The following is a 13,194-nucleotide window of genomic DNA, read 5'->3' on the forward strand; positions in this document are numbered from 1 at the left end:
CAAGGGATCTTTTTTGTTCTTATTATTTTGTAGTAATCAAGAAAACAGTCAAACTGCCTTAAAAAGCTCTGAATATCAGTTTTTGTCATGTTTCTGACTGGGTGTTCAATACCAAGTTTTATCAGACAGTTACTATTTTATTTTACAAAAGGTTTGAAGTATTGCTTCGTATCACCATTTTGGAAAAGATGTAATGATAACATAGCAATGCCATTAAAGAATTTTAATATTTAAAACAAACACACAAACATATCTTAACATGGAACGAAGTCCTTGCCTTGTGCTGCTCAATTTAGAAGAATATGTGTAAAAATAAAGCATGGAATGACCACAGAATGAGTATTTTTATGTTGTGACATGGCCCAGCTCTATAAATACATACATCTATATATATGTATTTATATATTTCCTATCTATATGTGTGTGTGTTTCATTTTAAATGTAAGTATTTCCAATCAAGTTTCTGAGATTATCTGTCTCAAAGAGACTGGTATATTTATAGGAATTCTTGAAATTGTACAGAAGTTTTTAGAACAGCAGTGAAAGACCTGTGCTGTATGAAGCAGCTCATTTTGATCGGCTAATACGGCGCTCAAACATTAATTTAAACTCAGGGTAAGCTAGAATACAATTTTTTCCCCCCCTGTAATAATACATTGCTTTTTGTGCATGGATACTCTGGTTTGTCCAAAGGAAAAAACCAAAACCAAAACCCCTACGAGTTGATCCGGCTTTGTTCACGGCCCCATGCACAGAGCCCAGAAAATTACCTTAGGCGATTTAAGTTCTCCTCGCCGCCAGTTGGTATCAATCCTGTGTTGTCTAATGTAGGCGCTTTTCCACGGACTGTGTATGAAGCCTGGTTTTATTACTTTCCTCCTCTTGATATGTAATGGTTCATCAATCCCTAAAATGAATTTTTTTTAAAAAAAAGGGGGGGGGAGAGATGAGGCCACCCCAAAACCAACTTCTTGCCCTCCCAAACCTTTACGGTGACCTCTGACATCAAACGCTGCATTGACATAACAACCTCCCGCATGCCAATATTTGCACTGTGCGTCAGTGGCACCTCAGCTCTTTGTGCTACGTCTCTCCTTGCTGCTTAAGCATAATCAGTACCGTAATCATGGCTGAAAACGCCCTTGTTCACCATTCCTTGCTGGCAGCCTACTAGCTGGTTCTGACTCCCCCTTTCTGAGGCAAAGTAGCAGAATATTGCCTTTTTCAAATGGGTATCGGCCAACAAACAACCACTCGTACGCTCATTTTGGAACTCCTCAAGAAGTAAACCTTTCCATCTGCAGTCCTCCCCTCCGGTCACCCATCTTCATTACCTTTAAGTTCACCGTGACTCTTGATGTTAGTGAGCTTTTAATGCTTTTCTTGAGTCGAAAGACTGTGTGCTTTTGCCATTCTCCTTTCCTGGCTGGAATTTAAGTATAGCCGTGCCCTTTCTGAACTGACGCTTAAGCGGCAGTGCTTTGTTTTAGCCTTGCTACTACAGATGATATGTCTTTTTTTCCCCCACCTCACAATTCTCTCACCCATCTCTCTTCCCTATGCAGCGCCTCTCTCCCCACTGCATCTCATTACCAGCAAGTGTCTTGTCTCTTGCCATTACGTGGATTTCACTCTTCTGCTTTTAGCCCCTTTTCTGGCATCTCTATCTGCACGTCCCGAATTAACTGCTCCTTCGTATTACTGAGCACCTCACTAAGTCTAAGCAGCCTACAGCACAGTGTGCTTTCTCTGTGCTCTCGTGCCGGGCCGTATTTATTTTTACTTCTAAGCTCACAACTGCAGGCTCATTCCCCTCTCAACCTTCTCCTTTTTTCTCATTCTCTCCTTTTCATGCATTTTCACTGAAATTTGTGAGAGTCTTTAGAGAAGATTTAAGAGGTTAGACACCTGGTTTCTGCTGCAAAAGAAAACTAATTAATTTAGGTGCCTTTACAAATAGCCAGCTGGATTCACGTTGTCATGGTTTTTAAAGCCTTTGCAGCAACCTCTCACAAGTTCTTGCCTCCATACTCCAAGGCGGCCTGGACTGGTCCCTGTGTTCACCCATGTCCAAGAGGGGCACTGCTCTGAGATCCCATCCATGTCCTCTGCCCCCCGCCCCCCGCCCCGAACAGACTCCTTGTTCATATAATTCCCCTTAAAAATGAAAACTTACATGCCTCATGTGATCAAATATGTGCCTACTTTCCTGGGAGCCTTTTTTTTGCCCGTTCGTATTACTGCTGAACCACCGCACCTTCTTGGTGTGGCATGAGCAAGCGATAGCCATGTGGAGCGTGTGTCCCTCTCTACGCAATCAAGTTAGCGCCTTCTCCCCCTACCATGTGCCATTTCTCTGTTAATTTTCCTGCAGATGACATGAAGTTACAGCATCCCTTCTACCCAACCACTGAAACAGCTCTTCCGCCATGTTATCTACAAACTGCAAGGCTATACCCCATCATTTTCACATCTCGGGTCTTATTTGCTTTGGTTGTACTTTTTAAATTAAAAAAAAATCCTTAAAAAGCAAAAATAATTGTATTTTTAAAACATACGCCTGGTATACTTTATAAACAGGATGTTCAAACTTAACTCTAGTTTCTTTTCTAGTACTCCACGGCCTATTTCTGCTTCTTACTTTCAACAGAGGAATGTACCACGTAGCTCAAAGCATCGCTAGCAGTAAATTTAGTCACCTGAATTGCCTTCATAAAACTTTAAGCTTATTATGTAAATGAACTGCACTTTTTACAACAGCAACACTGACCATTACATCCATCTTTTTGCTCAGCCTTACCCTCCTCTTTGCATTTCTCTCTCCAGAGAAGATTATCTTCAGCCAGAATTCTCCAGTAACGGCATGTCTGGGCTGCCTGCAGAAGGTCCCTGGGTTCCAGGAATGACAGCACATACAGTGCCAGCTGTGAGGAAGAAAAAGAAAGTGTATTCTCTGCATTGCTTTTGAAAGGAAAAGAGAAGTGACTTGAAGTATTATCACACATCGGGGGCTGAAACACAGAAAATTGAAACAATGAATTATTAAACAATCTCAGAAACTTAAAAGAGCTACAGTTTATTCCAGTGGGCGCACGAAGGTATAACAATCATCTTAGGTAACTAAATCCATACACATCACATCAGAAATGATTCCTGTATTTGCAAGAGACTAGAGGTCACCGAGATCACTATAATCTTTTTAAAGCTGTAATCCACATTACTTTGAACCATTAACAGAATTATTACTAAAATAACTGTCTGTGTTATTTTAGCTAACAGGTATACCAAAAGTTATTCTGAGAGTTTGACTAGGAAATACAACGCTCACCCTGTGAGCAAAAGGGGGGAACGTTGTGATGAGTAACGTCACTCAGTAAGCCTGAAGCCAGAAAAAGCAAATGCTGCGTGCACCTGAGTTCAAGCACTCTGCAGCTGCAGGGAACGCAGCACATCCACCGCTCACTTTCCGGTTAGAATGCAACTGCACTCCTAAGTGGTGTTACAGGGAGTTTTATGGACTGGGATGCAGAAGGATAGGAATACCTAACTTCCACACTGTATGCAGCATGTTACCAAAAACATATGGGAAACGCCAACAAACAAGAGAAGATAAACGGAAGAACTTTTCCATGTGACAAAATTAAAAGTTTGGGAGAATTCAGACCTCAGTTGACTGAGCTAAGCCATATAATGACCACGATAAAACCCCCAAAATCTCCACAAGTATCTTCAGCTGCATTGGTGTCTTAAGCAGGGGCAGAGGCCCCTAAACCACAACCCAAAATACAGGGACAGCTATCCTTAAGGGTATGGTGACCAAGTAGTTTTCTACTTGGCAGCAACAATGCATCTATCTCCCCAGCCATGGAAAACAGAAGAGGCAGGGAAGTCCCTTCCATGGCTAAAAACTCCGCAGAAAGAACAATATTGATAAAAAAGCGATGCAGAAACCTACTTACATGTTGAAACAGTGAGGTCTTTGTCAGTAACTAACAGGATGCAAAAGTTGTCAGGGATAGCACATCATCCACGTACTTCTGCTTCACGTATCTTTTTGTGTTTAGGGGTTTTTTACTTAATTTTTAGCTGGAGTTACGATGTATATAAATAGACTCTGCCCTTCAAAGCAGCAGAGACTGAAATTCTGTAAGGAAGTCATAACCGTAGGCTGTTGACTTCAGCAGATTTTTGGCGTTACTATGTGAGAAACATTTATTTTCAGTAATCTAGACGAGCCAGTGACCGAGCAGGAAATAAAAATTCAGTGCACCAGAACTGTTTGCATTTTCGCTGCGCACACACCTTGTTTGCAAGTCATCACCTGCAGCTCACGTTGAGCACGTAGGACTCCACATTTGAGGGACCTGCGGCTTAGGTGATGCATTAGGTCCCGGATGCACCCCAGGCCATAAAGCTGAGCAATCGTGCTCTGTCCCTACTTAGGGTGTCAGCACTTAGGAGCTGGTGTAAGGCTCTCTATTACAAGAGTGACAACTGTATCCATCCTTTTAGACCTTCTGTATTAATTTCTGGTACGTAAAATCATTTAAGACGTTCTGTTTCCTAACAAACACACATCAGATTGTCCTGCATGTGGCAAGACTTAAACAAGGAAGAGAGCCTTTCCATTTTTGCTGGATGTTCCTCAACTGACAGCAGAGTTTGTTTAAATATCACTCATCCCGTCTATACAGATACGGACACTTGCTAAGATGGTGTTAATTAAAACCTGTGAGCCAACCGATTCTGAAACAGGTTACATATGGGTGACATTTATTTTAGACTATATTTGTCTAAATAGTCATCAAGGGTCAGCACAGCCCACAGTTGACTTTAAGATTAGTGGTGCATGAAAGATGACGTCCCTTTGTCTCAGCTCACAGGTCTAGTTATAATAAAACTTCAGCTAGCAAAGATTTGAGCTTTGACTCAACTGTGGCTACTCTCCACCGTAGTGTTAGTAATACCCAATAATAAGCAGCCTCTCGCCTTTTTGTTCACTCACACATATGGCACCAACATAATTTCTTTGGCTGATTTCAGCAAAACTCCTCATTTGTTGGTTTCAATAGTCTCAGCAAGAAAACAGTAGTATTCATTTCAGACCGATTGTTTGTCTGGGTGTTTCCTCAGGAGGAAAGCACACATTCTCTTGGTTATTCAGCTATTAAGTTACTGTCTTTGCATTGCTGAAGAAGTATTTGTAGAAAAGCCCTCCTGTCCACATCATCTTCTTGCTCTGGTTAGGTAGCAAAATCACTGCATTGCATCCAACAGCACTGGAGACAACTACAGATGTTAATGCGGAGAGACAACTCAGGAGAGCGCGTCTTCACAGGATGCTGGCTTTGATAAGGGAGCCTGTTTACAGAACTGCTGACCCTAACAACTTATTCTTGCCCCCACAGCTCGGTCCGTCACCCCCTACTGCAGCCCGCATAAGGAGCCGGGGACAGCATCACTTAAGAGAGCTGAGTGAAGAATGATCTTCAAAAAGGAGAAGAGATGACGGAGTTAGCTCGATGGGTTTTTTTGTTTAACTCGGTTAATTCTCATGACAGTGACTGCAGGCTAGAAAGCTAAAACGCTTTAAGCCAGCTTCACTGGTGAAGTCGGCCTTTCATGAAGCTAAGCGCTTGACAATATTCTGGTTTCAAGAGGCAAGAACAAACACTCAAAATAAGCAAATGAAACACAAGTAGCTTACAATGGAGTTGGGAAGCACATATGAGAAAGTTTTACAGCTAAATAGCATATCTTTTCTGTGAAGAAATTGCTAAAACTGAAATACATGATCATACAGCATAACTAGATCACTGGTTGTACCTGAATTAGTTTTGCCACTAAATCATGCAAAGGCAACTGAGCTGTGAGTTACTGTTACCAATTCTGTATTAAATTTCCAGATACAAATTTCCAGATGCAGAAGTGGCAAAGTATCTTCTATCTTCTCAAAATACAAAGCCTTGCTGCCTTACCCCGCCTCTGAACTAAGGCTGCTTTGGGCAGCTTCCCTAGAGGCATGGCAACCATGCAGAGGTCTTACTGAACTCTTCTCCTCCCCCAGTGGCCTTTCCACTTACTCAGAGGGCTGCCACAGGAAGTGCTTCTGTAAATACTAATCTCATGTCACGTGCACTAAGTTAACACTTGTTGCATAAATTGCTCCCAACCCTTACAACCAGCAAGGAACGGCTGTGTCAATTCCTGACTCGTGAAGATACGATAGTATGTAAAAGGAAAGAATGGTCTTGTACGCCTAGGTATTCAAAAACAGGATCTACACCAGAAAAAATGTCAAGAAACAGAGGCAGAGAACAGTCTCCAGGTAGTAAGGCCATGCTAAACACAACAACCAAATACTAGCACCAGAATATCTTTTAAGAACTTGCTTTGTAATGAGTTAGTAGCTGAGGACCTACGGAGACTTTAGACCTCATGAAAATTTTCACATGGAAAACCCAGCATGTGGTGGATCTGGCAAAAGGAAAACAGGCTTCCTCCCCACTCCAAACAACAAACCAATTTCCAACTCCCTAAAATCAATCAAGGTCAGAAGCACAATTTCTAAATGAACTAAAATATATTCATTTCATAACTGCAGCAAACTGGGTTTGTCATCTTCCATATCCACCCTCGTGTTTGAGCTGTGAGGACATCAAGAATTACTCTTCTGTGGACAGCATTTAGTTACGCACGTTGAAAAGCGCACACACTGAAACCTGAATCTTGGTTTCTCTTTAAGCTGATACAACATGATCTGATTTGCAGTAAAGGTTTTACTGTAAGGTATCTGCTTAATTAGGCTTTGGCTTTATCCTAGTGAGAAGTGCTTCTCTGGGTTTACTTTTGGGATTTTTCGCAGAGATTTTAGGCCTTAGCTTGTTTAAAATAAATTCAAAGATAGTATTTACAAAAGCCCCACCACTTAAGCATTAAACAATAATGCTTATACTTATAGAATAATGTGCATCCAGAGGAAATTTTTGTGTGTGCATGCCCTGACAGAATTAGTTCTCAAAAAGAAAAAAAAAAAGCACTATCAGCCCAGTTAAGATACAGAGATATTTTTAAACCTACTGGGATTTTGTTTAAAGGAGTTATCCATATTTCCAGGTACCTAAATACCTATCAAGAGATAAGCATAGGTTAATCTGAAATTACAGTACCCACATGACGGCAGTGTACCAAATCGTGCACGTCTAACATCAGTTTACATCACTACATTGGCAAAACTGAACGCCATAATTAGCATGGAAGTTTTTAAAAGGTGGCAGTTGATGCACTCCACAGCCCAGGATTAACCTGTATTTCTCACCTCTTTTGGGAGCAAGGAAATGAAGTCTCTTTGAAACTGGGGCTCTATCACTTGCATCATGTGTTTTACTTGTGTTGGTTCACAGCTATCAATCAGTTCATCTAAAGCGAGTAACTTCTCTGGTCCACTCCAGCTCTGCAAGAATAAAAAAGAAAAGAAACAGAAGCTTAGTTTAACACAGTAGTTTGGTTTATATGAGTAAGTGCCAATTCTTTGCCAATAAGGTGAACTAAGTTTCCTTGTCGAGCTATATACAAGCATGGAAAGAGCATATTGAGAGCCAGCAAGATAAATGCTCATGTTAATTACGCAAAAATGATAAGTTAATCAACACAAAATATTGAAAATTACCACATTGATTCATAAGCTAAGAAAGGATTTGTTACACACACACATACTGAGTAGCAATTAAATAGATAATAATATTTAATAATAATAATTAAATCAATTAAGCTTCTTCTGAAGTTCCATGAAATCTACACACGCATTACTGTCAATGAAGGGGCTGCAACAGAACGCGCTCCCTCTCCGTCTTTCTCCACTGTGCATTCAAGTGAGATGATAACTTTCAACCTTTACGTTACATCTGTTTCAACTTTAAACGAAACGAGAGGAAAGGAAGGAAAGAAACTTCTCCTAAAAGTACATTAACTTACTGCCTGCTTATTACTACGGTGTGTCCCTAAGTGACAATGCTGTAATTTCAGAATCATGGCTATAAACCAACATATATTTTGTAAGTATCGATTTACGCTTGAATAAACAGGGAATTTTGGTTGGTAATTTTCTTACTTCACGTTTTTACTAATGGGCACGATAAAATGTGAAGATTTTAATAAGGCACTCATCTGAGAGCATAGCAAATTAGCAACATCATTTGTTGGAAGAAATAACTGAATATACCGCACATCTGAAAAGCGTGTCTTAGTGTCATCTGTGCCCATCAAAGAGTTTTGATTTGTGATGTGAAAACAATTTAAAGAAAAAAAATTTCTACAGGAAAAAACAACAAGCCACCACTAACTGATTTAGCAACAGAATTAGAGCACGAATAAAGCCTTGGAGAGGAGAGAAAATGAGACATCACAGTTTTTGAGAGCGGATTCACATTCGTATTCTTGAATGTCTTCTAGAATGACATTTACAAGTAAATTAGCGCATACAAATGATAGCACAGTTACGGTAAGAGGCTAACCGAAATAAAAAACAAAAGGGCAAGATACCTTACAATTAAGATTTCTCTGTTAATCTGCCATGTATCTCAGAACCTTTATTACTCATGCTCTAAATTTCTGTTCTCTGGATCCGATTCTGACAATTAACTCCAGTCTCCACAATACTACAATCTTTGTTACATCGTGAAGTTTCTGCAGGACAACGAGGCAAGTGAAGGGGGTGGAATTTTTGAAAGTGAACGCAAAGCAGATAAATACCTGTACTTTCTACATCTACTAGATGCAGAAAGATCATTATGCTGCATCATTTCTCCCCAGTTAAAACACCAAAATACTTAGAACGTCAAGAAAAGTATTGTTTACCCACACGATATCCCACCTGACTTTCAGGTGACCCCATTCCATCGGGGCAGCGCAAGCAGCTTCAAGCTGCCCTAATTACGGAGCGAGGACCTGCTGGGACAACGGTGAGAAAGCAGGCAGTGAGTAGCAGCTTGTTCACCCCAGTCACCTGCTCTTGCTCTGCAGCAAGACACTGGACAGCTGACCCTAACAGAGGAGGGCAAGGAAGTTCCTATGACCCGAGCCTTTCCACACACTGTTGGCAGCTGGTAAGACGGTCTAAGCTGGCAAGAAAATATTCCCCACCCAAGTGTGCATATGTGGGTTGTCACCATATGAGATGAGGGTTCCCGTGTCTCATATCCAATACCTCAGAATATTAAAAAAAAAAAACAACAAGAATGTCTCGGCATGAATTGCAGCACCGCTGTTATGAACAGCTTTTATTATAAATTTCTTTCAACAGAAACATTTGCATCACAGAGCAGTTCTCCATAAATCACGTACTGAAGAACTGTTTATCTCACCAACTTTCTACTGCTGTTTGTTTCACTAACCCAGAGCTTAGCTGGTGTTAGGTATAAACGTCTGCAATCTTTCACCTGATCTGTCAGCCGTGTTTGAATTTAGGAGAATTAAAAAAAGGGAAGGTAATACCTGTACTACTTCTGTAAAATATAAATTTCCAAGGTCAGCCTAGCCTTAATTTATAAGCAGCTACATTTATTAAATTAGAACAACTCAACCTGAAGAGCATTGTTTTTTACTGTGACTAACATTGCTAGCAGTTGCGAACATGTTGTTGATTAATAGTTTCACTGTACACTATCTTAACCTGTAACTCTGTTACACTTAGACATTTCTGGTTTTAAAATATAATACAGATCTGAAAAGAAAAGGGAAAAGATTTAAGAATGGGAAAGAGATACTAATGAATAAAAGCAGTGCCCTCTTTCATCTGTCCATTCATCACTAGGGGATGGCTACAGGCAGCTTCCTACAGCTCTTTCTAAGCAATCAGCTGCTACAAAATGTTTTCTCTAGGACATTGTCCCCTTAGTCTTTCACTTAAGCAAACAAACCTCCAGCTACAGTCAGTAAAGGGTCTCTGAGGGAAATGTCTGGCATGGAAAATCGGGATGAAGCCTTGCCAGATGAACACAACTGTTTGCGTTAACGAAGGCAAGACTAGTAAATTACTGTTTCTGGGCCCCACAGCTTGATCTGTTTGCAAAAAAATCGCACGCAGCACATTGAGCGGAGAGGGTAAGAAATAAGTTTGTGGCTTTCGTGAGAAACAACAGTGAACAAATGTTGCAGGAGAGAAAAAAAGTAAATGTGTGCCAAACAGTCTGCAAAATTTCAAATGTTGTGGATGATCAGAGTCTTCTGAGACACATGGTGCAGCGTCCACGTACCTTGGATTTCTACCAGGTGACTCCCTTTCAGATTGAAGATCCTCATAAGGCATATACATCATCTTTAAAATGCATTTGTTTATTTCATTTTCCTTGTGTTCAAAACTTCAGTTTAATTTTAATGTAAAATTTTTTAATGTAAAGCTTTTATTATGGGCAGGCGTTCCACTAGAGAAGGATTCATTCACATACCCCTTGGAAAGCCAGCAGGGACTACTGATACTGCTCTTCGAATGATTTGAGATTCCTGGACAAACATCCCGCCCCTCCCCTCCCATTTTCCTCAGGGAGGTGTTGCTTTGGCAGCCAAGGCCTTTCGGCTGGTTCATACCACTTCTTCATTCAGTAAAGCAGTTGCTGCAACCATGGCACTACCTTACCTGAAAACTATCCCTTCTTTATCCCTTTCGCTATCGTGTTTAAATGTCCCTCCTTTCTTTTTCGGGCATGCGAAACAGCTTTGTAATCAATATAAACAACATCTCTGCTGCCTCTACAACTTCTACGACTTCCACCGCATCCCTCCTGTCTGACCTGCCACCTATCCTTTTATCTTCTTCTGTTTCTGCTCCTCTGCTCTTCCATGATCTGCGCTTTCCTATCACACGGCTCTCACCTGCTAGCTCCAGTCTGAAAAATTACAGTCAGCAGCAATTACATCCTTTTTCTATTGCAGGCATACTTAGGACACCTATTTTAAAGGGTTTGATTTCAGGGTGCTGTTCTCTGATACGGAGCTGTGTTATGGAGGTCTGTCATTACAGAGACCTGCAGGAAGGGCTCTTCTGGCGCCTGCTTCTTTCTGCCTGACTCTTGGATCAGTTACCGAGAACCTTGTCATCCTCCACCTCAAAGGCAGTCTGGATAAAAACACACATAAGCAAAATCCACTGAAAGAAACACCGCCTACTACTACAGCAAGTAGTTTGTCACAACTGGAGGGGTTTGGGAGCAGCTGGTGCTGAAGTCCCCACACCTCTAAGACCTAGTCTGGTCCCCTGGGCTGAACATGCACCCTTCGTGACGTGAACTTGTCTAGAGGAGCAGCGACTCATTCAGTCCCCACTATGGGTTGGACAACACAGAGTTTCTTCTGAAAGAAGTCCAGTTTGTATGTATCAAAGCCGCCCTGAGACCCAAACCGACGGGAAATAAGCAGGGACGATCAGGAGATCTGCTTTAAGTCTGCACTACTCTGAAACTAACTGATAAAGGTGATACAGCCAAAAGGGGCCCGTAGTCGCGGCGCGGATCTCTCCCATTCTGTGCGTAGGGGTTGTACGGAACCACTGAACCCTTGACCGAGTCCCACCATACGACACAGAGCGGAAAATGCTGCCGTGCTGGTTAGGATACAATCTTTGCCGCCTGCTTCACGGAAGAGGTGGACTACTCAGTCGCGCATTTATGCATTCATGAGCACCTTCGGAAGAATAAAAAAATGGAGAATGGCAGGTAATTTGAATTTAGGTGGCTTAGCCAACTATTTACATAAAAGCAAGGAACAGTACTCTCGCCGGCCAGAAAAGGCAAAAGCATTTCGGACGCTACCTAAGCTGCCGAGAAAAAAATGCTTCCAATTTTAAGTAAAATAATAGCATTCACTAGTTACTCAAAGTGACTGCCTATACTTACTGTCTATGGAACAACTTTTCAACAGCAAAATCCCAAGAAAACGCAATTTTTTTATCACATTACTTAAATAAAACCCAACACACTAAGTATGTGAAGTAGGAAGAATGAAGAGAGAAAGAGATAACTTAATAGTTGTTAAAACAGCACCATCTCTGACTGAACTTAGCATGCAGCTGGGGTTATTCCTTATGGCAAGCAATTTGGTGATTTAAAAAATATATCCTGCTTCAAATAAAATAAAATTTCTTGTAAAAGAAAAAATCTTGTAAAGATACACTTGGGCACTGAGTTTTAAAAATCTCGTAGTGGATATTAAAAAGACCTGAAGCCAAGAGCCACTGCAAAACAGAAAAAATAAATAGGCCTTTAAGAAATTAAATGGTTTGAACCTATTAAAATGTTTTTCTATTTTTCTTTCCAGGCTAACATTTCACTGAAATCAATAGATATCTTCATTTCCGAAGGGAAGGTGCAACTATACTTCCAACTGTTTCTCTTTTCTGCCTTAGTTTCTTGTCACTTTCAAAATAAAAGGGATAGAACAACTATAAAACATAACAGCAGCAATAACATATCAAAACCAGATTTTAAAAAAACCACCTCAAAGGCCACCGTAAGCTCTCTTAATATTTGAAGAGTGGTCTTGATTTTTAAGGTGAACACGTAACATTGGAGAACGACTGAAGGCCAATGTACAGGTGAGAGACCTCAAAATAACTGAGTATCAGTTGTTACTGCCGGCTTCCCTGCCAAAGGACAGTTCTGCCTTGAAGCAGTACATATGCCCAGCGAACGTGCCCCTGGAAATCTAGCTTAAAATCAGTTGAAAATATATTTTCATAGAAAATAAGATCGTGCTATTAAGCAGGCTTAGCAGGCATACAGTACATAAAGAAGAACGCTCTCCCGTTTCTGTTTCTGTGCAGGAAAAACTTTGTATTGCAAGAAAGATGCTACACATGCCATTTAATTCTGCCCTTTGGGCAGAACTAGTTCCCCTTACTTTAAGAACGTGTTTTTATTATTTGGCTATTTCAAGACTTGCCCCTTTCATAAAATTCACGTGGAAAATAAGGACACAGAAAATGAAGTGTCTTGGCATTAGCCAAAGAGGTGTTAACACTGAGATACAGCTACGTGACTTTGAAAGCTTTTGGTTCTAAAATAAGGGACTCCCTTTTGTGAATACAATAAAAACTCTACCGGTGACAGAAGTGATCAATAACTGCTACTCAATGATCCCCAGCTACAAGAGAGAGGCCTCTCTCTCAAGGGTACAGATCAGCATTTAGGAATTTAGTACTGC

General features: G+C 40.9%; 1 protein-coding gene across 2 annotated transcripts in view; it reads right to left on the reverse strand.

Annotated features, from left to right (window-relative positions):
- Window positions 1-13,194, reverse strand: part of FBXW7 (F-box and WD repeat domain containing 7) — a 190,397-nt gene that overhangs the window by 13,201 nt on the left and 164,002 nt on the right. For both annotated transcript variants that reach the window (XM_075090932.1, XM_075090933.1), the window contains 3 exons: window positions 7,319-7,453; window positions 2,801-2,924; window positions 771-907 (listed from right to left, as the gene is read on the reverse strand). In XM_075090932.1, the coding sequence (XP_074947033.1) occupies window positions 771-907; window positions 2,801-2,924; window positions 7,319-7,453 (396 nt within the window). The remainder of the gene's footprint in view (window positions 1-770; window positions 908-2,800; window positions 2,925-7,318; window positions 7,454-13,194) is intronic.

The sequence above is a fragment of the Phalacrocorax aristotelis genome, chromosome 4 (genome assembly GCF_949628215.1).
Source record: "Phalacrocorax aristotelis chromosome 4, bGulAri2.1, whole genome shotgun sequence".
NCBI lineage: Eukaryota > Metazoa > Chordata > Aves > Suliformes > Phalacrocoracidae > Phalacrocorax > Phalacrocorax aristotelis.